Below are 25269 nucleotides of genomic sequence, written 5' to 3'. Positions count from 1 at the left end.
CAGAGGCATAGGACGCCATTCAAGAAAATAGTTGGCTTGGAGAAATCTATTCCCGCATCAGTGTGATGATCGGTGTGTGAGAATGATGAGATTTTGGCAATGTGTACTTTTTGAGGGCAGTTAGCCGGAAGCAGATCAGAGCCTTAAATAAGGCTGCATGGTTAGCATGTACCAGCCAATGGTCACAAAATCCCTATGCCCTGTAGGAGCATCGTCTGTGTAGAGGAACGTATTATTGTTCCATATTTGTGCAATAAACTTTGTTTACATTTATCCAGTGTTTGGTGGTCTATTAAAGTCCCATCTAGGGGTACTCTCTTCTTAGTAAATTAAGGGGAAGGGTTAACAGTGAGACTCAACCCTCACAAGGATTAACCCTTAACGGGGGAACCATCCTGGACCTCAACATACAACAAAAGGCTACACTAAGGCACAGCGCCAGAGACTCCTGAGTAGGAGCACCTACTATGCTTCAATTAATTATCTAGAGTCCAATTTCAATAAAGTGCGAAAGAGTAAAACTCCACCCCCCAATTTAGAATTTAGGATTATTAATTCAAAGCTTTATTTTATTGAGTTAGATTCACTCTAATGCCGCGTACACACAACCAGACTTTCCGGCAGAAAGGTCCGACGGAATAATTGCATCGGATAATCCGATCATGTGTGGGTTACATCGGACCTTTTCTTGCGAAAATTCTGACGGACCTAGAAATAGAACATGTTTTAAATCTTTCTGACGGAATCAATTCCTATCGGGAAAACCGTTCGTCTGTATGCTATTCCAATGGACCAAAAACGACGCAAGGGCAGCTATTGGCTACTGGCTATTTAACCTACTTTTTCTAGTCCCGTCATACATGTTGTACATCACCGCGTTCTAAACGATCGGAATTTGGTGTGATCGTGTGTATGCAAGTCTGTTTCAGTGGAACGCCGTCAGAAATACTGTCAGAGTTTATTCTGACGGAAAAAACGGTCGTGTGCACGCGGCATTACTTTCTATCCTGGTATCCATACAATAAAATCAAGGAAAATCTAAAATGTTATAGCTGCCAGCACAACAGGAGAAAAGAGGAACTCTTCTAATAGCATGCTTGTTCCAAGGATAAGCAATATCCTCTCACTTCCTGTTGTGCATCCGGGACAGGAAGTGTAGTAAAATCTCCACAATGGAAATTCAGACAGCTACTAAAACAGAACAAAGGTTCTAAATGTTCAACGCAAGTTTTAGCTGGAGTTCTAGTTTAAGTTCATCTCAAAATACTATTAAGCATCATAAAAGAAAATAAATACTAACCATCCATACTCCAATGCTGGAAGAAGGATCTGAAAATGGACGCTTAAAGACACGGCATATTTTTAATGCATCTGTGTACACTTCAGAAACATTGTTCAGGACAACTAATATGGCGGCTGCAGGAAACACACATGAGAAGAGGCTGACATAACCATACAGCAAGAATAATTCCAAGTAGTCATCAAATGTTCCCTAGGAAACAAAGTAAAAAATGTCAGGACATGATAAAATGGGATGATAGCTACACACATTGGTTTAATGTGCCACATTTCCAACCATAAATGCATAAATTGTTATTATTCTGCAGCCCTCTTTCCCCACCCAATGCCTGTGTGTGCATTTGTCAAATGTACTAGTGCAGAGGCTAGGCACAAAATAATGTAAAGTCCACTTTCGGCACAAGTCAAAGGCATTACATAATCTGGCCTGGCATCAGGCTACCCTTTCTTAAAAGGTATAACTAAAAGCAAAACCTTTGTTTTAGTTTTGAATAGAGTGGAGAGGAATTAGAACACCTGTCAGTTTCTATTGCGGTCTGTGTCCCTGTTAAGAAGATTCACCCTCTCCATTTATCCTGTTTACCATTATAATTGAAAGTGAAAGTAAAAGAAAATCTCAAATTTTGGGTTGTCCCCAGAAAAGTAGTAGAAGGGAAATCTTCCAATGGGGACACTAGTTCTGGTGACCTGGGAGTCCCCAAGAAATTCCCTTAATTTTCAGAGATTTTCTCTCACTTCCTGTTAGGCTATGGGACAGGAAGTGAAGAGAAAAGTTTGCAATGGGACACAGCGAAAAAAAGCCGACGGCTTATAATCCTCCCTTGATCTATCCAAAATGAAAAAAAAAAAAGTTTTGCCTATAGTTCTATTTTAATCTCTGTTCGTATTTTTTTTTTTTTTTTTTTTTACAGAACATATAAAAAACAGAGGAAAAGTTATGGTCCCATTCAGAGGGCATTTGTTTAACCTAGTGCCTGCTGCATTTTCTCGCTTCTGAAAGCTGCTTTTATTGTGCAAAATACATGTGCATACTGTACATCTAATAAATAAGGCTATCCTGGGACAGATAATGAGTAATAGGGCTGCTGGAATGCCTACATTTACTAGAGAAAAAGCTGCTCCAATCTCCACCCAGTGCTGGTTCCACAAAAAAGCCAAAAGGTCATGTTTTTTTGCTGCAAGAGAGAATTAGCTAATCTATACTCTAATCCTCAACAAAGATCATGTGGTCAAATGCCTGTTTTTTTGGGGGGTTATGTGAGTAGCAAAGGATAGGATGGAACAGTATTTTTACCAGGAAAAGTAAGTATTTTCATCAGTTATTTTATATTTCTGCATCCACTAAGACTATTAACATAGCATATAATTTCAAGAAAAATATGCTTTATTACAAGAGGATGTAGAGAATGGCATTTATATAAAAGAGGCACTAACAACAATGGACACATTTCATATCACATCTCTAGTGACCTGAATTGAATCCACACAGCACATCAATGCAATATACTATTGCCTTATGTACAGGGCCAAAAAAATCAGATGCAGAACTGTGGGGCATAACACTGCAATCCAGTCCTGGCAGCAGTTTGATGCAGTACAGATGGCATTCAGGAAGAAAAAAGTCAATCATCTATCTTCCACCCAACTGAAGTATCTAAGTATAGCAGACTCAGTGGCTAGATAAAAATGAAAACCATATGAAAACATGTCAGCTGTATAATCTTAAAAAAACATTAAGATAGACAAAAATGAAAATCATTTGCAATTACCTTACTTCTGCCACCATATTACTGGTGTACAAACTATAGATGATGTAAACAATTTCCTATTGTTATGTCACTTGTGGCATGGAAAGCTATTCTTCATCAGTGGATTTACCCCGGACCCCCACCACTTCTCTGTTCAGCGCTAAATTATCTTATGTTTTCTATTTGGAATGGGTGGAGGCCTCTTTAAGGACTCGCAGGTCCAAAATTTCTTTGAGGTTTGGGAATCTTTTATTCAAACTGTGCCCTTTAGGTACTCAACAATCTATATAGTACAATGTTTCCAATACACCCAGTGGTACCAAACTAGATTATTAACCAATGACCCTCCCATTGGCGGCTTACCCCCCAGTTAACCCGTAACATGTTTTGTAATCTATTGACTGAGGCAAACCGCCATCCATCCAAGTGTTTCTTTCTATTCTCCCCTGGACCCAGTGCCACTTGCTCATCCCCAAGCTGCAATAACAAAATGTGCATGGTTATTATTATCTTGTTTTATTTGCCAAATGTTACGACCATTCTTAGGCCGGCCATACATGGAGCAAATTTCTTTCCTGCAACCACGAGTTGCAGGAAAGAAATTTTCTTGATTCCCCCATCAACACAGACAGGCGGCGGAAGCTGTCCCTGCCAGGAGAAGACAGTGACTATCACTAATGGCTATACCAGCCGCTAGCAATATTCGCAAGAGAGTCCGGCAGGCTGGTTGTACCCAAGTTGATCAATCGATCAACTTGGTACATTCAGCCTGCCCATTAATAGTTAGAATCTTGGCTGGTTCCTGCTGAACCGGCCAAGATTCGAACCGTCTATGGCTGGCCTTGTCAACTGCATTCTCGATAAAGAGCAACATAACTAAATAAATCAGTATGTTTTATATTCTTGCTTTTATTTTGCACCATTTACTTTCAGAAAGAGAGTTACATCACAATGTATTTATACCGCATTCCCTGCGGTGTTTCTCATGCCAGAGGCTCCACATGTGGTTATACTAATACTCACCAAATAAGTGTACATATCCTTTTCTAGGCAAATTTGATCCAACAAAGTGTACTTAGAGGCTGAATTCAGTGATTTTGCTTTTTCAACCAATTGTCTGTTAGTTCTCTTCTGCATCCAGTATGGAAGAAACGTCTCAAAAATCTGATTAAAGAACTGAGAGACCAGAAGCAAGCAGACCAGACTCTGCAGAAAAAAACAAATAAGTAATATAGTAATATAGTAAGAAATAAAACAGACGTATAACAATGTATAAATAATGTAATTTTTCTGCTTGTAGGATAAACTTGAACTGTTTTTATATTAGTCTCTAGCATTATAGTAATGGTTCCCTAAGATGTGTTATGCAATGGCTAAACACGCAACACAGCAATACCAGTATATATTGTGAGCTTTGCTTAGCAATTAGTTTAACAATCCTCATACTTCCATAAACAGTAATACAGCAACATATACAGTGCTCAGCCTAAATGAGTACACTCCAAAAAACGTGTCAGAAAACCTTTACTCACCTTTCAGAATCAACGTTTTCTATGGGACAATATACTACAAAATACTCCCACAAATGCAAACCATCGATTGTGACCAAGATTTGTCAATTTGCACACACAAAAAAAGTTTTCTTCTAACAAATTCATTCAAGACCATGTTGCAAAAATGAATATACTCCAATAAAAGTCTTCAGAGCAAAAGATACATTTTAGACAACAAAATCCTAATTAACAAGAACTACAGGCGAGTGACATTAGTCGTTAAATAGGTGCCCAGCAGTCGATTATAAAAGGGCGTTACTTACAAAGAAAACCCCTTTCCATTTCATGCTGTCAGCAATGGAAGAGAAATGTCACAAGACCTGAGAAAGAAAATAATTTCTTTACACAAGAAAGGTGAAGGCCACAGGAAGATCAGCAAAGCTTTACTTATCAGTCAGAATACTGTGGCAAAAGTGATACAAAAATTTAACAAAGAACTGCAACCATCTGCAACCATCTCACAAAGATTTCCAAGTCACCCATGGAAGTTAACACCTTGACGGGAGCTTCTTCTGATGAGAAGGGTTGAAGAAGATCGCCATGCAAGTTCACTGCAGTTAGCTTAAGTAGAAGAAATCCAAACTGGAGTGATTGTTTCCTGTGACACAAGATGGCGTACACTGCAGAGGAATGGCATGCATGGGTACCAGCCACAAAGGAAGCCTCTCCTAAAGCCCATGCACAAAAAAGCCTGCCTAGAATTTGCCAGAGCCCATGCTGAAAAAGAAGACTACTGAGACTCTGTACTCTGGAGTGATGAGACCAAGATAAATGTTTTTGGAACTGATGGTGTCAAAACTGTATGGCATTGCAAAGGTGAGGAGAACAAAGAAAAATGCATGGTGCCTACAGTGAAACATGGTGGTGGCAATGTCCTTCTGGGGGGCTGCATGAGTGTTGCTGATGTCGGGAGCTGCATTGATTGTATCATGAATTCACAGATGTACTGCTCTATATTGAAAGAGAAGATGCTACTATCACTCCATGCTCTTGGTCGTCGTGCACTTTTCCAACATGACAATGATCCAAACACACCATCTAAGACCAGTGTAGTATCTCTGAAGAAGAAAAGGGTGAAAGTGATTCAGTGGCCAAGGTGTCTCCTGATCTGAACCCAATCAGGGAACACCTACAGTATGGGGAATTCTGAAGAGACAAATTGAGCATCGCTCTCCATCCAGCATCCAGGTTCTAAAAGAGGTCGTTTTTAAAGAATGGAAAAATATAGATGTTGCAATATGTTGCCAACTTGTTCATTCCATGCCTAGAAGACTTGGTGCTGTCCTTGCAAATCATGGAGGTCGTACAAAATACTAGATGTAGTCGTTTTTGTTGTGGGGTGTAATCATTTTTGCACCAACTAATTTGAGTAAAACTGAAATTTTTTTGATCTGTTATATTATTAACCGTATTTTGATGTAATGAGCTAAAAAATGTTCTATAAAACTCAGTTTTGTCAAAATTTTGGAAATGGTTTTGTGTTAATTGAGATATTGAGTAAAATCTTACTTTTCAAAAAGGGGTATACTCATTAATGCTGAGCACTGTATATTCAACCTTAAATTGGTAATAAACCCAAAAGCAACCATTATATTGCAGCTTACCAATTCTTAGATGTGATAGCTGCATTAGTTTTCTTTTTTTTAAGGCTTTTTTTCTTTTATTTTCTTAGTACCTGGTGATCTAGCTAGAAGGTCTGTGTTTTTCAACAGAACAAGCTGTCCTTCAGATGTAGCAGTTAGAGGGTTGTGGCAAACCATTTAACAGTGACAGGGGTGCTTATAACGAACAAATGTTATTTATCCATTAAAAATGTTCAGGCTACATTTACACAGACAATTAGAAGTCCAGCCTGAGCTCGTTTGGCTGGGCTTCTCCTATGGATCCCATGAGTGCAATTCGTTTTGCACTCCTGTGACCCATTTTCAGCGGAGAGCGGTCTGAAGTCCGCTCTCCGCCGACGTCACTGCTATCAGTCGAGGCAGCACGTCATTCCGACTTCCCAAGTCTGGATCCACCAGCTGCCCTGACTGATGGTAGCCTCAGCGAGCCGCTGAGACAGCCGCTCCAGCCCCTCCACAGATCAGCGTTCCAATGACAGTGGAGGATCAGAGCAGGAGCGATGCTCATTGACAGTCAGCATCACTCCGGAGGAGTGAGAATTGAGCCATCAGTGATGTTTGGTGGCTCAGTTCTCAGTGCAGAGACGAAGGGGGACAGCTGCAGTATCAATCTGATGCTGTATCCCCCGAGGTAAGTATGAATTTGCAAAAAATGCAAAACCCATACTTCTCTTTTAAGGGCGGTGTATATCAGCGGCAGGAATCTTTGGTTTACAGCTGCAGATGAGAGCGGCCAGGTGCAGCCGCTGGCCCCATTCACTCTGACAGTTCGCTGGAGACCACAGCTATCCGTAGCTCTCCACACAGCCTGCGATTACCTGTGGTGATCGCTGTACATCCAGCAGCTGTCACCACAAGTAATTGCTGGCTGTGCATAGAACCCCAAATAGCTGGTTCGCCGACTGGTGACCTGTCATTATAGTGAGCCGGCGACTGCCCCCAGCCGCTCTCATCTGTAGCTGTAAACCAAAGATTGCTGCTGCTGCAATTCGCACCATCTTAATCGCCAGTATGAATGTAGCCTAAGGCTGGAGACATGCTGCAGGGAACTGTTAGAGACTGGAGGAACTAGGGATGAACTTGACACCTTTGCTGCCATGGTGCTATGTGCTGGGTGTCCAATGTGCCCCTGTGCCTTTAGGGAGGGGTGGGCTCCTTCCAGGCTCACCTGCCCTCTGCCTATACATTATAATCAATAAAACCAATCAATAATTGCGCTATTACAGAAATAAATAAATGATAGCTGCCGGCATGTAACAATGTGGTGAATAGTGTACAAATGAATATATATATAAAAACACATGCAGCGCTAAAATGTGCATTTACGTTTTCAACATATAACTGTGAAAAAGTGCTGAAAATATAACCTATACCTATTAGGTTATATGTGGAAATGGTGAACATCTAATGCCCCGTACACACGGTCGGATTTTCCGATGGAAAATGTGTGATAGGACCTTGTTGTTGGAAATTCCGACTGTGTGTAGGCTCTATCACACATTTTCCATCGGATTTTCCGACACACAAAGTTTGAGAGCAGGATATAAAATTTTCCGACAACAAAATTCCGATCGTGTGTACACAAATCCGACGGACAAAGTGCCACGCATGCTCAGAATAAATAAAGAGATGAAAGCTATTGGCCACTGCCCCGTTTATAGTCCCGACGTACGTGTTTTACGTTACCGCGTTCAGAATGATCGGATTTTCCAACAACTTTGTGTGACCGTGTGTATGCAAGAAAAGTTTGAGCCAACATCCATCGGAAAAAATCCTAGGATTTTGTTGTCGGAATGTCCGAACAAAGTCCGACCGTGTGTACGCCCTATAACACATAAACAAATTGAGAGAAAGGTCCATAAATGTGTGATGAATTATATGTTAGTTCACAAGTGCATGGGGGTTCATAGGCATGGATGGTGCCAAAGCTCCACGTGGGGTGGGAGCTTGGTACAGACTCTGTATCTGTATCTCTGTACTCTGTATCAGACATGGATCTTCTAGGCTTCAAATGAAGACTGCAAATGGTAGAAATAAATATCCTTACCAGAAGGGGTGGACACAGTCACCATACGGTGGAGTGTCATACATGCTTGAGGGATCCAACGATCCCAGGGATATCTGGCTGGAGAGATCCTGATGGGGAGTCACGTCCAGGCGACCGTTACCGTTTCAATGGTATGGAGGTTCCCGATCAATCAGAATGTCTTTCTTAGATGGAAGGAGTGTGCCAAGAGAAATGGCTAAAGCTCAGCAGGGTCCCATTCATGAAAGGAGATAAGAGCAAAAATTCTCCACATAGGGCATGAATCAGTTAAAAAATAAGCTTTTATTGAAAAGCTAGAAAAGTGCTGGACAGTGCACTTCAGTAAATAAAACGTGATCACAAAGAGAATGAATATATTAAATAAAATAGAATAAAATCGCGTGATAACAGGGCATCTGTAGGCATTAGCAACCCGACATGTTTCGGACCATCGTCGTTCTACTGGGGCATGAGCCTGAATGCCTGTATCACGCTTACATATATGCACAAATAATTGCACTAAATACTGGTCAGCTGTGTAGACCTGGAAAATTACATGGGTAATTATATGAGAATGCTTGACAGCTGCATCAAGCAGCCGCCCTGTATTCAACTCAGTATAGAATCCTACATTGCTGACACTACAAGTTATGCTCAAAGTGATCCACCAATCATAGCGTCTGTGCGGAGTAGCGTGACATCATCGCGCACCGGACGCCGCGCTCCAAGCCTCCTCTTCACTCCAGGAAGTGAGAGGCCAAACAGAGGAGTGAAGAGGAGGCTTGGAGCGCGGCGTCCGGTGCGCGATAACGTCACGCGTAGTGACGCCGTCACGTGACTCCGCACAGAGCGCTATGATTGGTGGATCGTTCTACTGGGGCATTCAGGCTCATGCCCCAGTAGAACGACGATGGTCCGAAACATGTCGGGTTGCTAATGCCTACAGATGCCCTATCACGCGATTTTATTCTATTTTATAAAATATATTCATTCTCTTTGTGATCACGTTTTATATACTGAAGTGCACTGTCCAGCACTGTTCTAGCTTTTAAATAAAAGCTTATTTTTTAACTGATTCATGCCCTATGTCGAGAATTTTTGCTCTTATCTCCTTTCATGAATGGGACCCTGCTGAGCTTTAGCCATTTCTCTTGGCACACTCCTTCCATCTAAGAAAGACATTCTGATTGATCGGGAACCTCCATACCATCGAAACGGTAACGGTCGCCCTGGACGTGACTCCCCACCAGGATCTCTCCAGCCAGATATCCCTGGGATCGTTGGATCCGTCAAGCATGTATGACACTCCACCGTATGATGACTGTGTCCACCCCTTCTGGTAAGGATTTTTATTTCTACCATTTGCAGTCTTCATTTGAAGCCTAGAAGATCCATGTTCAAAGTGTCTCCCCATACAGAGTCTGTTCCAGCTCCCACCCCACGTGGAGCTTTGGCACCATCCATGCCTATGAACCCCCATGCACTTGTGAACTAACATATAATTCATCACACATTTATGGACCTTTCTCTCAATTCGTTTATGTGTTAGATGTTCACCATTTCCACATATAACCTAATAGGTATAGGTTATGTTTTCAGCACTTTTTCACAGTTATGTGTTGAAAACGTAAATGCACATTTTAGCGCTGCATGTGTTTTTATATATATACACATTATAATGCATGTGCTTCCACTGTGGAGGCTCTCAAAATTTAGAGTTAGGACTACAGAAAATGCCTTGACGGGGCTCTGCAGCTTACATGGCTTATACTGTTAGACGGGATAATTCTGTTGGTTGCAGGCTGGTTGGCAAGTTGAGCTGGGAATTTCTTTGGTTTTGTTACGCATGCATTGCCCTTTCATGTGCTCCTTGTTGCAAAGGCCAGTTATAGGTGAGGGCAGTGGCCATTTGTTTAGACTACTAGAGATCACTGCCATTACAGCCCCTTTACAAATCAATGCTCTTATTACTGGCTGCAGGGTCCTGAGAGGGTCACTATAAGTACCAAAGGGCCACATTTGGCCCTTGGACAGCAGGTTGGCCATCAGGGGTGTAATGTAATACAAACACCAGCCTCTACGTCCAAAGGCTTAATTACAGGGACATTCAAATTATAAAGAAACTGATAGCTATAGGGATTTAGCTTGTAAATAGCAGGGTAAGAATTTGCAGAAGCTGTGAGTTCAGATTAAAAATACTCACTGTTTCTCTGGATTACAAACAATGTGCATCTGCTATGTTATATATATGAGAACACGCAATACCCATAGATGGCATGAGTGTATATGTAATGAAATTATGAATTGTACCACTATCTATGGAAATGTATAGAGAAGCAGGAGTGCTGCAATGACAAGAAATCATTCCATTAGGATCTGAGATGCTCGCAGTGTGAAGTCTATGTAAAGAGCCCCCTCTAGTGTTTCTCCAGCAAGACAAAATATATATCTGTATTGGTCATACTCTGCCTTACACATAAATAAGTAAAGTTTTAGGTGAATCTTTGGAGACAGAAATAAGGAAACAGACTCAGTTGGATGTTTTTAAATGTTCAGGATCCAGAGCTGTCATCACCGCCCTAACTTCAATACCATCAAGTCTGAGAATTCTGCACTCCTGTCCTATATTCATGTAAAAAAAAACTACTACCTAAAATAAGCAATTGCAGCACTCAGATTACCTTGCCTTTTGGAACCCTAAGTACGTTTTGACCTCTTTATATGCAGTGAGGTCCTACATTCTGGTGAGTGCTCATTTGAACTTCCGGGTGATAGTGATGACCTCCAGGGGTGTCAAACTGGTGGCCCTCCAGCTGTTGTGGAACTACAAGTCCCATCACGCCTCTGCCCGTGAGAGTCATGCTTGTAACTGTCAGCCGTGCAATGCCTCGTGGAACTTGTCGGCTCACACAGCGGATACACGAAGATGCACATATATTATGTTTTGTTTGCCTTCTATATGTTTTGAGGCCAGAATGCCTAGTAAGTGGTAGTACTTCACTTATATGGAAGTTGAATGGTGGTTTAATCTGAAAATCATTTAAAAGTAGTCAATTTCTTAGCACTTAATAATATAGATCAAATTACTCCTTGGCTGCCACTTCACTCTACCAAATCTAAGGTTGCGTGCTTAGCACTGCCATTCAAAGAACTGCTTGGTGTGCCGCTTAGACTCTCTGAAATGGGGTGCGAGTCCCAGACATCCGCCGCCAGGAGTGCCGGCATGGGAGGGACCTTGTGATCCCCAAGACTAAGCTATGAGGGGCGGAGCGAAACACGTTGGAGGCATGGCCTGGTCTGAGTCCAGGCTGAGGTTGCCACTCATATACCTATTCCAGGGACAGCATGGAAGTGGGGCTATAGGGAGACCTTTCTTTGCTTCATTCTTAGCGCTGCAACTTTGTTTTATAAAGTTAGTAATGGGAAAAGAGCAGCAGCGGAGACCCTACAGCCACTACTAGTGACTAGTCCTTTGCCCTCAATAGGTACAGCTTCTACAGCTCAGACCCTCTAAGTATAGGGTATTGGTTAAGTTTCAGGGTTTGGTTAACTTAAACTGGCCTTTTTAATTTCCCATGACCATTCAGGTAAACTTGCATAGAGCTGTTAAACGCACCCCTTGCTATAGTGATGTGCTGTACTGAGGCATGAGGCAGAGGTATTGGTGCTAGTTATTCCATGTATCCAATCCCACTATCCGTATGCTTTTACATGGTGGCACTGCATTCACTGACTGGTATTAGATATGAGCTGGCAATGGACAAACAGGAATAAGTGACAGGCTTGCTCCTCCTGTTTTGTGATAATGTGCCCTGGGCAATGTGGCTGCACACGGATGAGTGCACTTATAATCTGAGAGATGGTAGTGGTGTTTTGGTATGTCTATTAGAAAACATTCTGTTCTTTAGATTAGTCTTGGTTGAATAGAAAGGGCCTTTAAAGTTAGTGTTTAGGGTCTGGAATACTGGAAAGTTCATTTTAAGCATTTGTCTCCAATCCCAGTTGACGTCTTCTTAGGGGAAACGTGGCAGGCAGGAGCCAGTGGTTTGACATCAGGACGCACAGACCACGCTGCAGGCGGCTGTGCCGACATGATATTGTTTGCTTAAACACAATTGATTATTCTGTAAGTGCAAAACATGTTTTATAAAATTTTGGTTTTAAATGGTAATGCACTATGAGTCTTCTCTATTGCTTTTAACTCCAAACATTCCATAAGTCAGAAGCCTGAGTTCACCTCGAGTCCCAGAGAGTGGTCTGCAAGGAGCTGTGGTTTTCCAACAGAGATATCTAACATGTGCATATGATCTTTTGGGATCTATGGGTCTGGTAAATGACCATGCTTTCTCTAAGGGCAGGGTGGGGATGCACAAGCACTTTCAAGCTTAACTGATTTGCACTATGGCACTATTTCTTAAAGGAGTTGGATGGGAACCTTTAGTTGGTTACACTTTCTTCACCTATGAACATTCTGGTGATTTTTTGATTTATTGAAGGAGTGGTTTTAATTCACAGCCATTGTATATCAATACAGCATTGTTTAACGGACTTTTGTTTTATAATTTGCACTTGAAATTATATTCACATGTTATAAGAGGTTTATATGCGTTACTAGAAATATTGAAGGGCAGTGATGTGCTCTTTTTAGACATGTGTCACAGAATCTATCACATGAGTTTGATTACATTGCACTGTTTTTTTTCTGCCAAATCCTAGTATTCAAGGTATACATTGGTGCAGCAGTCTCTGTATCATTGTGGCCAAGCGTAACCCTCAGGAATAGAAGGATCGTCTATTGCTATAGATGTAATCATCTAGCCAAGGTATCAAAGAGCTCAAATAAGGAAGAGCCTTCACCAGCCTAGTATTTTCCTTGTGTTGCTCAATATTATAGGAGGAAAGTAAAGAAACCGCCCACCTGTCTCTACGATGTCGTTCCCTTGCTGGCTAGACTTGCAACGCCACTTTCTGTCGCTGGACAATCACTGGCGAGCAATAGTCTGCAGCATTTCGATCAGCAAAGGAGCGACAACAGAGAACTGGGTTACTGCTTTATTGTGCCAATGACAGGATTGCTGGCCTTATGTGGGATTTAACGGGTCATGGGCCTTATTCATGACAACTGCAAGAAAATAAAAAATTAGGCAACTGCCTAGAGCGGGGGTCAGCAACCAGTAGATCGCGGACAAGTGACAGGTAGATTGCGGTCTGGGCTTGCTGACCCACCATCCCAAAGCATCAAACAGAGTGAAATGCAGAAGGATTACTTGTAAAGATGGAGCTGTAGTAGGAGGCAACAGTCCCATAGGCCGATGCCTCCTCTGTAGTGTTGGCTCCTGTCCCATAAGGAGTGGCCCCATTTACTTGAATGGGTTGTGATTGGCAGGCAGTAGCATGCACCAAAAGCAACAGGGGGCTTAATTCCTTCTGCAGCACGTGGACACTGTTGGCTGCTGCCTCAGGGATTAGGGCAGTAAAACCACAACTCAACCGCAGGGTTTTACATGTGAACGAGCCCTAAGAGTGCCCCTGCCGAATGCAACTAAAGGCTCATTTACAAGTGCAGCAAGCACTGCTGCTCCTCTAAAAAGTGATCTGAGTGTGTTTGACAGGTGGTGAGGAGGAAATATGTTGCCTCCTCACCACTTGATTTAAACCCATGATTGCCGTGCAATGCACACAATTGCGACCCAATAGTACAGCAATTACAGGTTTAAAACTGGTGTGAGGAGGCGACACTGTGCCTGGTGATCTTTGACTTCTCCCATGTTGTTCAGGTAGATCTCAACCTCTTTAAGCTTGCCTACCCCTGGCCTAGAGCAACAAGGTCCGTTTAGCTTTCGCAAATCTTCCCGAATTAAACAAGCAGTCTGACATGCTAGTATGAGTTTTTACTAAAAGAAAAAACTACTGCTTCAAAAATGTTAGCTGGGCTCGGGGTTTAATTTGTTTGTGACTTACAGTCCATTTAAAACTACATGTCCATCTAGGACTACCCACTCCATAAAGTGATAATGCTGTTGCATAATTTTGGTGCAGAACAGACTGCATTTTTCATCCTGGTAAAGAAATGGAAAAACAATAGATCTACTGCAGGAACAATACAGGCAATAAAACTATGTTACAGGGGGACCCAGATAAACAAAAACTGCTGTGAAATTAACAGACTGCACCATTATGTCATTTTTTATTTTGCCCATAGTTCTACTTTAATTTTATCTTTTTTTTTTTCCAGTTCTTGTGAATCTCTGGGAATGTCAATAACTGATGCACTGTGTATTCACTGATCATCCAAGAGCTAAGACCCCTTTCACACTTGTGCCACTTGTCCTGTGACTGCAAAGTCGCATAGCAAGTCGTACCCCATGATTTCCAATGAGTACCATTCATATCAGTGCGACTTCAAAGTAGTCCCTGCACTACTTTGGTCCGACTTCGATGCAACTTGAGGTCCATAGACCTCAAGATTACACAGTCTTTGCTTCAAATCACATCAAAGTCACTGGAAAATCACGCGACTTTCAGGTCGCACAAGTGTGAAAGGGGCCTAAAGAAAATCACTGTGTAATGCACTCACCTGTTTTAACAGCGCCAAATCGTACATAACAAAGGCAATGTAGAAGAGCGATGAGAAGCAGTTAACACTAAAGAACTGGAAGAAAAGATAAACAATTATTAATACAATGATCAATAATTTACAAATGTAAAAACATTAACATTTGTTTGATGTAAAAAAATAAAATTTAAAAAAATGTAATCTTAAATTACATTTTTCTACAGTCCATCTCATCATTTGTGTTAGTATCAATGTACATGCACACAAACATCTGCAGGCACAAAGTACTTTTACTTTACTTTTGTCCATTCTGTGCCAGCTGTGTTTTGTAACAATGCAAGGCATTGTTTACTTTTTTCATTTGAAACTTTATTGAAATGTCAAAGCAACATTTCATTAATGTCTAACTACCAGAGAGGATCTGCAGTGCAGTGACCGGAGCTGCCATCAGGTCAGCATGTCTGCATTTTCCACACTGCTCATCACACCAGCATTGTGATTTGAACAGGGCACATAGAAAACAATTGTTTTCTAAGTAACCTTCAGTGACTGGCGTTGATCCTGTGCGGGAAAACCCCAGTCACTACACATAATGTAGACAAGTCCTAATTATACTGTGAAGTTGTGTCATACGATTGTAATAGCAGTTAGGCCACTTTCACACCAGCGTACCGATTGGGTCCGCCTGTCTGTTTTCCAGGCAGACCTGATTGGACCACCCATTGTTCTCTATGGAGCGGCGGATGTCAGTGGACACGTATCCAATGACACCCCCTGGCATCAGCGGAGAGATCTCCCGTTGAGCAGACGGATCCGCTTAACGAATTCCACTCCGTTTTAAAGGGGCCTTACAGACTTTAATTTCTGAGTCATGGCATGGTCAGAACCTTTTCATGCATACCATGAGAAGTAATTTATTCAATCATATTTCGAGGTGCAATGGGTGGTGCTGGATATACAAGGGGGTTCTTGTAAGGGATTTTTATTTTTGATCTGTGGAACTTAAAGTAGGTTGCTAGAGTATTCCTAAAATAGACCTTTCCATGGACAAAAAGTTGATTGGCAGCCATTGCTGGTTTTCCTCTGAAAATGCTGGTTGTCTGGTGGTGTATGGCTTCAATACTTTTCAGCCACAAACCCAAAACAAGTATGCTATAAATCACTGCCAGAGATTCTTATTTCTATACTGATTACAGATCAGTGATGCAGAAAGCAATGAAGCATTAGTATCAGCATGACAGTCAGGGAATTAGCAATTGAGCATTCCCAAAGGGAAACGTCAGCAATGGCAGCCTGCTTAATTCTCTCTGGCACGGTGTTCTGACTTGTGAAGGGATGGATTCTACTGCAGCACTTCTGAGGTGTACCATAAATTAAAGTTGGTGAGAATTGCTAACAATTCATGAAGTACCAATTTATGGCAAAAAAAACAAGAGTCAGAATGTTTCTAGATTAAGAAATAACCCTCTTTCTCAGAACTACAACATCACATAAACCATTAAATGAACCAAGGGATGATTTATAACCCCATTCTGACTCATGTTTGTGACACCAATAAAGAAATTGATGATTCTTTTTCAATGACAATTGTGTTCTGTACAATCTCTAGTATTGGCATTAAACTTTTTACTGGGGGAGAGACTAATAGCTCAGTAGAAACGTGAAGAGGTGCTGTGTCTTGCAGAGGGACTTTGGCACTAAAATAAAAATGTTAATGCTACGCAGAGGAATCACATCTGTGAATGGATGCCACCAAAAATATGGAGAAAGCAGCCTAACTCCACATTTAATGTCCCCTTAAATAGTTAGTTTGGGCAAAGCTGTATACTGCATTAACAGGTACGCTTGGTGGACACTGTATTACCCGTCAAAAGAGAGTGGGGCTGAGCGCTGCTCAGCCATTTACAGGAAGCTTTGTATTCTAGGAATGAATACTATGGGGTTGATTTACTAAAACTAGAGAGTGCAAAATCTGAAGCAATTTTGCGTAGGTACCAACTTTTTGTCTACGCTCAATTGAACAAGCTAAAAAATTAGAAGCTGATTGGATACCATGCACAGCTGCACCAGATTTTGTACTCTCAAGTTTTAGTAAATCAACCCTAAAGTTTCCTCTGATTGGTGATGAAGAGGCAGGCAGATGATCTCATGAACTTCAGCTCAGCCAATCAGAAGAAGCTTCATATTCATTCATAGAATACAAAGCTTTCTGTGAATGGCTGAGCAGTGCTCAGCCCAACTCTATTTTGTTCTGGGAGTGGGACGGGAAGATTCTGTCCCACTGTCGAAACACAGAGCTGTATACTCTACGTAGTTAAGGCTACATATAGGTAATGCAGCATGCCCAGCAAGCGCACCTGTTAGTGCAGTAAATCGTTTCTGTAACCCTAGGAAAACTGGGGTGCCACTCCAGACAATCAATCTTCAACTCCTACTCAATGGTGCAGGTGGCTAAGTAGCCTGTCCATTGGCTCTGTAACATACACTGGAAAGAGAGAAACACTTCTGCACACCGACCCATTTCGAAAGGTGAATCAACAAGACGGCTTCAGCCTGATTCCACCCAGGTCACACCTCTGATGCATTTCTGGAGTATCAGTTTTTATTTGGGATCCTAGTGAAATAGTTATAACACTCTAAACACCATTGGTGGATGCATATTGCAAGTAACTGTTTGTAGCATGGTGAACTCGGTAACTTGTATTATTCTATATACGTTGGTCAAACCTTTCTGTACTTACAGTATGTTTACTGTTGCTTTCCAGTTTACAGCTCGCTCATATTAATTTGAAGTTTTAGTTGCACTCTTCTCCTCTAGCCAAGGAAGTTCAGGTGAGCCACACCTGTTATAATTTTAGAATCCTCTGGTCTACATGCAGCAGCCTAGGTCACTAGGAAGAAGGCCTAGTGCTAACCCCGCTGCAAGTTATCTTTTAAAATGAGAGATTGGCACACATACTGAGAGACAAAAGAGCAGGCAGCAATATATGTTCTCAGTATTAGGCGCTGTGTTCACACCATTAATGATAAAATTGGCAGGTTCACTTTTGTACCAGAGAAAATACTGCTCTATAAAACTGCATTAATCTAGATAAACATAACGGAGGCAAGAAGTCACAAACTTATGAAGATTACATTAAACTCTATCATACCACGCATTGCAAATCAACAACAAATGTAATGGACACTTACCACCAACACCTTGAGCACCAAGTGGTTTTGATACGTTGACTCTAATCTATGATTTTCTGCACAAAGAACATATTTGCATTAACACTCATCATTTGATAAGTAAATCAAAATTTCCAGAAAATTTCAAGTAAAAGTAGCTATAGTATAAAACCATGCTTTGAAAAGGATTTTAATAATGACCTACAAATGTGACATTTTAAAGCCTACATTTGGTTAATTTTTTTTACATTGCTAGAAGGGACAGTACTTATATTCCATGTAAAGTGTCCCTTATATGCTGCTGTCTGCTCTCTTAGTTGAAATCTAAGTCTTTCATCCCCCTCCCCACATGAACTCACACTAATAATCTTCCTGTGCTGTGAGAGTTAATGCGATGATACAAGCGTGCCACCTATGCCCACCCTTTCTGCCCCTCTCTTCCATTCATAGAAGTTGTACTATAGCTTACAGCAATGAAAAGTGCTCTATGGATGGAGGATGTGCAGATGAATAAAATGTTCATCTCCACGACTCAAAGCGATTTTCATTGATGGAAGCTATATTACAGCTTCTATGAAGAGAGGAGGGCGGAAGGAAGGGCGGGCATAGTCGGCACTCTTAATGAGCGCCTGTGACAGGTCCAGTCGATCATAATAACTCTCCCAGCACTGAAAGATTACAGCTGCGGGAGTATGGAGGGGCAGATGACTTTGAATTTCAACTTAGGCTACATTCACACTCCCGCTAGCGGCCGAAGAAGGGGTTAAAAGTGCTCGTGTTGCAACGTTTTGGAAGCTCTGCCCATTCATTTCAATGGGCAGGGCATTTTGGAAGCGCTGTATACAGCACTCCCAAACTGCCCCAAAGTTGCTGCTTGCAGAACTTTTCAGAATGTCCCGCAAGCGCATCACCCCAGTGTGAAAAAAGACACACTGAAATGAATGGGAGGCGGTTTTCAGCCGTTATTTAGAGGCTATTTCTAGCGCTTGAAAGGATTAAAAAATGTTTGGGACTTTAAATGAGGTGTAGGACATGATAGTTCATAACCTCCATCTCTAAATTGCAAGGCTAGCTCAAAAAAGGAAAATTTGGGACTTTATATAAAGCATGCAATAACACGGAAAACAAGTATGTCTGACAGGTAGCTTGTAATAGTATAAACCGCTATATAACAAGGTAAACAAAGCATGATTTGTGTATAAAACAAATTGATTTATTCCATATGTGTAATACATAAAAGCATCATAGCATAATAAATAGTAATACATGATAATAGCAGACTCATTTGATCTATGTGAGTAAAAAGTAAAGCCATACATCATATTATCAGCATAATACAATATGAGTTTGTAAGATGTTCATGCAGTGTAAACACGTATTTAGCATCTAGTTGCTTGACGCGTTTCGTGGAATAACTCCACTCATCAGGAGCAGATGCATTGTAAAAAATCTAAAGGTAATAAATAGTAGTAGTTATCAATGGGTCTCAGCATGGGAGAGGGAGTACAAGGAAAGAAAGTAGTGGAAAGAAACCCACCCTGCTAGGGATTAAGTCGGAGTCTGGGTAAATAGTGACGAGGGCCAAAGGCCAGCCAGGGTACTCATCAGTTTCGGGAGCTGAGGTGGTATATCCCAAGGCATATGATGACAAACTATCAGGGAACGATTAGTCAGGAAAAATGCTGTACCGTGGGTTTCTTTCCACTACTTTCTTTCCTTGTAGCCCCTCTCCCATGCTGAGACCCATTGATAACAACTATTATTTATTACCTTCTTTAGATTTTTTACAATGCATCTGCTCCTGATGAGTGGAGTTATTCAAAATGCATCAAGCAACTGGATGCTAAATAAGTGTTTACACTGCATGAACATCTTACAAACTCATAACAGTATTATGCTGATAATATGATGTATGGCTTTACCTTTTACTCACATGGATCAAATGAGTCTGCTATTATCATGTATTACTATTATGCTATGATGCTTTTAGGTATTACATGTATGGAATAAATCAATTTGTTTTATACACAAATCATGCTTTGTTTACCTTGTTATATAGTGGTTATACGATTATAATCTACCTGTCAGACATACTTGTTTTCCATGGTATCGCATGCTTCATATAAAATCCCAAATTTCTTTTTTTTAGCTAGCCTATTTCTAGCGCTAAAACGCCTGAAAACCGCTTCAGTGTGAAGCCAGCCAAAGATAGCCAGCAGCACAAGGGACACTGATTTTTTTTTTAAATACTCTTTATTTAAAGTGGTTATAAAGTCAGAAGATTTTTTTATCTTAATGCATTCTATGCATTAAGATAAAAAACCTTTTATATGCAGCAGCACCCCTCATCATTGCCTCATTGAGGCGCTATGGTCTCCCACTGCTGTCAATCAAGGTCAGTGAACCAATGAGAAAAAGAGGGGGCGGGGCAGATACAGAGCAGCAGCTCGGCTAGGGTGCCCCCACAGCAAGCTGCTTGCTGTGGGGGCACTCTGCCGGAGGGAGGGGCCAGGAGCAGCGAAGAGGAACCCGAGAAGAGGAGGATTTGGGCTGCTCAATGCAAAACTACTGCACAGAGCAGGTAAGTATGATATGTTTGTTTTTTTTTTCTTATGAAAAAAAAGGAGGCTTTAGTTTCACTTTAAATGAGGGTTTCACCACATCCAAAAAAGAATGTATTTCAAACACCTGGAATGTTCACAAAGTCAAAATTGACAGTGTTCACCATATTTTAACAGTAAATAAAGGGCCATTGATCAGGGGCATAGTATAAATATATAAGGCATACTATTATGTTGGATGGCATAAACGTAGTGTGGTAGATGTGTAGACCCACAATGTTTAGTGAAGACACCCCATTAATGCCATTTTGTATTTTGATCCAAGATCTTGTTTTTGTGGGCCACAGTAAGGCCTTCCATCTTTTGTCATTCACTCGGGCCAAACTTTGTCTAAGAGTTGGTGGGTTCAAGTTTTTCCAGGAGGGATACAGGCCTTGGCAGCATTCAACAAATATGAGTTTCTTGTATTTCCTTAGGGATATGGGTGTATGGTGAAGAAATACAGCAGCAGGTTTATCAGAGAGAAACCTGTGAGTTGTAGTATGATCTTCATAATTGGTTGCAAGAAGGGTTGTAGAGCAGGGCACACCCAGAAGATGTGCAAGAAGGATCCAGTATGTGTACCACAACACCAACACACTTCTCTATGTTGTGGGAAACGTTTGCCCAAAATTGACAGCGTCCTATACCATCTGGTCACAATCTTAAAAGAGATCTCTTGATTTTTACTGCAGATTGCGGTCTTAGCGGCAAAGAACAATATTCCGTTTTTCTGATCCTCCATAAATGTGAGGCGTAACTCTTTTTTTCATTTCTGAATAAACCCTGGGTCCTTTTGGGAAAGGACATTTGCCAAGAACTGGTTAGAGAGTAATAGTGTATGGCGCATCGCCCCCACATTTAAGCAAATCTCCTCAATGGAGATAGGAGATTTGGGAAGAGAGTGTAGGAAGTGAGATAGTTGGTGCTTGCATCTGGCTTCAGGTTCTGGGACCCCATGAGCTATAGAAAGGGCAGAGAAACCACACAAGGCTATGGCCATTTTTTTTAAGTAAACTTAGGCTTTAAGGCAGGAAAGTGAAAAAATTAGCTCTGTCACCTACATTAAAATCACTCCATTATACTACAGTAACTTACATGTCTAATATCTGTTTTTTGAGTTTTTCTGAAGGGAAAAGGGGGGTGTTTACACAAATGTATAAAGTTATCTAGAGCTATTCAAAGCAGACTTCTAGCACAGACAGAGCATGATCACATCTACATATCCATTATGGCAAAAGTCAAAATCTGAAAATTTAGAATTAGACACAATAGGAACACAAATAGTCTATACTGCAGGGATACAGAAATGTTAATAAATAACTATACAATTAAACTATGTTCCCAAGCTGCCTTACTATGTGAGTTTAGAAATAGCTGTAGTTCTTTAACACACAAAACAAAATATTAGCTAATATTTAAAGAGGCGTTGTCACCTTACCCATGCATGGCAAGGTACCAGTGTCTCTGCAAAGGGCATCCATCCACTCCCATTCCAACAATTCCCCAAAGTTCCTTGATATTCTGCACCTGGCTCTACTATGGGCAGTGTTGGTGAATTGGAGGAGCAGGCATTCCACTCCCCCGGTCACGGCCCGGGCATAATCATAGAGGAGCAGGACACATGCCATCCCTCCTTACCTTCAAGTGCCATGTATTCTTTCCAGCTGTGGGGAAGCAGAAATCTGGAAGAGAGTGCTGGTAATGTCAAGGGATGCCCTTTGCAGAGACACTGTCACTTCATCCTGCACATGCAAGGCGACGCTGTGTCTCTTTAATATTTTTTTTTTGTAAGATTGACAGCATGTGCTTGTATATGTTGAATTTTACTGAACTTTAAATCAAGTCAGCTTGATATTGATGTCAGTAACATTGTCAGTACCTGCACTATGTATTCATATTTTAGTTATTTAAAAACAACAAAACATATCACTCAGTTTGTATTTTTTGTGATTTACCATTTTTAATACATAATTATTATAAAAATATTTCTAATATTCTTTCAGCTGTTCTGTTCTTAGCTATCTGCGTGTAAAGTAAAACCAGGCTGCTCACATTTTTTGAATACATACTGATATCTAAACGGACTGGTGATGATGAGGATTTTGACAGTCTGATGAAGAGGGTATGGGCACATATTGGGCAATCCCTTGGGAGTCTACAATTGGAAACAGGTTAAGAACTTCTGGCATAAAATTAAAGGGAGACATTTCTAATTAGATTTGATATAACAGAGAAACAAGTGGCAGTATAACCATACAGGTTATAGTGAAAAAGGACCAAAGCAATAAAAAAAGCCCTCACTCCAGTCAGTGCTTAGCATTACTGTGCTATACATAGAACAAAATAAATCTTACCATAACTTGTCAGGAACTCTGCTGCATATCTGTAAATACGATTCATGATCTCAATCACAATGGCATAAACTGTACTGGGCACATATGTCAATACTGCGCTAGAAAATGTCTGATGTTCGCGGTTGTAGTTTAAGGCCCAGGCTTCCATATCAAAGTAAATCATCATCACATGAAGGGCCATATACAAGCTGAGGCACACAAAAGGCACAGAAATTAGATATGTTCTAAGGCGTCTTTTCAAACTTGAGTAAGTTGGCTCCCTTTTTCCGGTGACAGGATTGGTACCCAATACACCATGAAAGCCAGGCCTGGGTTCCTCAAACTGCCTCTTCATAAGTAGTGAACCCCATCGGTAGGCCAGTGTTGCACTGTAACGCTTCCAGACCTCCAGGATAACAGTTGCCCATATCAGATTGAACATAGCAAATATCACATAGTTGTCATAGTTCTCCCATGTAAATGCATAATAAAGAAGTCCAACACTAGCCATTGGTAATAAGGCCCAAGTAAAGTATTCTAGAAAGGCAAAGTATAAACCAATAGTATCTCCAAAATAATGCCGTATTTCATCTGCAAAGGAAATGTATAATTCATTAGTGATCTATGGAAGTGTATACTGTAGATAGCATATTCTAAAGACTGTAAAATAAAAAGAACAACATATACAGACATTCTCTGTCTTGTGACATATAGGATGTAAAATGACAGAAAAAGATGTTTTTATTTTGCCCATTGTTATACTTTATACTTTTTTCCAAAATGAAAAAAACATGTTGCCATAGTTGTTTTAGGTGTCAGCCATCACCCTATTAGGTGATGCTGAAAAATTATGGCTATACCGGCATGATTAACAGGTAGTAAATATTATGTTACAGGGGGGTGCTTAAACAAAAACAAAAACTGCATCATAAATGTCCTTTTCATGCCTATAGTAACACTGAAAGGATGTCTACAGTTATGAGAGAAACAGTACAGGAACAAAGTGAACTTTCAATTCCCCAAGCATGTAAACATAGTAGTATCATCATATTCTGCTAGTATAGCTGCTTCCACATTTTAAAGCACATGTTCAATTCGTAGGTGTGGGGTTTTGAAAATAATTTACTTTTTTTTGTTGCCCTTTTGTTTTATTATATTTCATTTTTAAAACACACAAAAGTGATTTAAATGCAATCACTTTTACTTAAAAGCCTAGAGTCTGTTTCATCCACCTAAAACAAGCTCACCCCTGTTATCGCCATGAGCTTGTACTAAACCTTTGAGTGCAATGGCATATGGGATATGTCCTTGGCAGACAGTGGGCTACACATAACCCTGTTGTATACACTGGTTGTCAAGCCATACTAGAGCAGGGTACACACTAGAATTTTTTTTGTTCAACCCAGTGGGCTGGGAAAAAAAAAAGAGAAATTGCTGTACTAACACATGAGATCTTGGTGCGGCCCCCCCGCCCTGCCATTGGCTGCTAACACTGATTGCATGCTGGTTTTCCAGCTTGTCCATTCGACAGAAGCTGGTCCCAAGACTGGCTTCTGTAAAACATATACTGTAGCTGTACACAAGGGAAGAAATGAATTGCTCGCTGAGGCCTTTCTCCGTGGCCACCAAGTCCTCCATTGCGTTGATGTCCGCTACTTTTTTCAGCCAGACGGGGGCTGTGTCTGCTTCCAGAGCAAAGGGATGCAGCTTTTCGCAGGAGAGGCAAAAAGGATCTCCTATAAACCTTACGAGGAATTCCGTAATTCGACCGGCACCTCCCGGTCAGTGAATTTTTTAACTATACCATGCACTTCTGTACAAAAGGGCTGAAGGATACGACAAGACCAGAAGACGTGAAGGAGTGATCCAACCGCTTCCCCACATCTCCAGCAAAGGTCCGTACTCTGAGGGAACATCTTGTGGATTTTTTACAGAGTGTAGTACCACCGGGACAGTATTTAAAATCCCGCCTCCCGATGTCGGGCGCAGATAGCAATTTTGTGAGAAAAAAGGAGGCACCGATCAATTTGTTTTTCTGTAAATTGCACTCCCAGCTCCCGCTCCCATTTGGCAATATAGGAAGGTCTAAAGTCCACAGGTTGAGCAGTAGTTGATAGGTCAGGGAAATAGCGTGTCTCAATGGAGACTACTCCAGGCTCAACAATTCAAAGGAGGTTAGTTGCCTCCTGAAAGCCACCGGGGAGGGCAGAGAGCCAATAAAATGAGTTAGCTGTATTTTTTTGCCAAAAAGAGAGCCCCGCCAGGGCTGGATCATCATTAATTTGTTGCCTATTCTTCCACTGGCCATTGATGAGAAAGTGTCGGATCTGTGACCCTTCAACCTTTTTCAACTCAAGA

At 41.2% G+C, this 25269-nt stretch overlaps 1 protein-coding gene across 1 annotated transcript in view; it reads right to left on the bottom strand.

Annotated features, from left to right (window-relative positions):
* Positions 1-25269, bottom strand: part of ANO10 (anoctamin 10) — a 154376-nt gene that overhangs the window by 83971 nt on the left and 45136 nt on the right. The window contains exons 6-10 of the mRNA XM_073630309.1: positions 22933-23502; positions 17997-18052; positions 14826-14900; positions 4071-4253; positions 1301-1492 (exon numbers count right to left, since the gene is read on the bottom strand). Of these exons, the coding sequence (XP_073486410.1) occupies positions 1301-1492; positions 4071-4253; positions 14826-14900; positions 17997-18052; positions 22933-23502 (1076 nt within the window). The remainder of the gene's footprint in view (positions 1-1300; positions 1493-4070; positions 4254-14825; positions 14901-17996; positions 18053-22932; positions 23503-25269) is intronic.

This window comes from Aquarana catesbeiana, linkage group LG05 (assembly GCF_042186555.1).
Source record: "Aquarana catesbeiana isolate 2022-GZ linkage group LG05, ASM4218655v1, whole genome shotgun sequence".
Taxonomy (NCBI): Eukaryota; Metazoa; Chordata; class Amphibia; order Anura; family Ranidae; genus Aquarana; species Aquarana catesbeiana.
The sequence above is the reverse complement of the archived record's forward strand: the minus strand, read 5'-3'. Positions and strand labels throughout refer to the sequence as shown.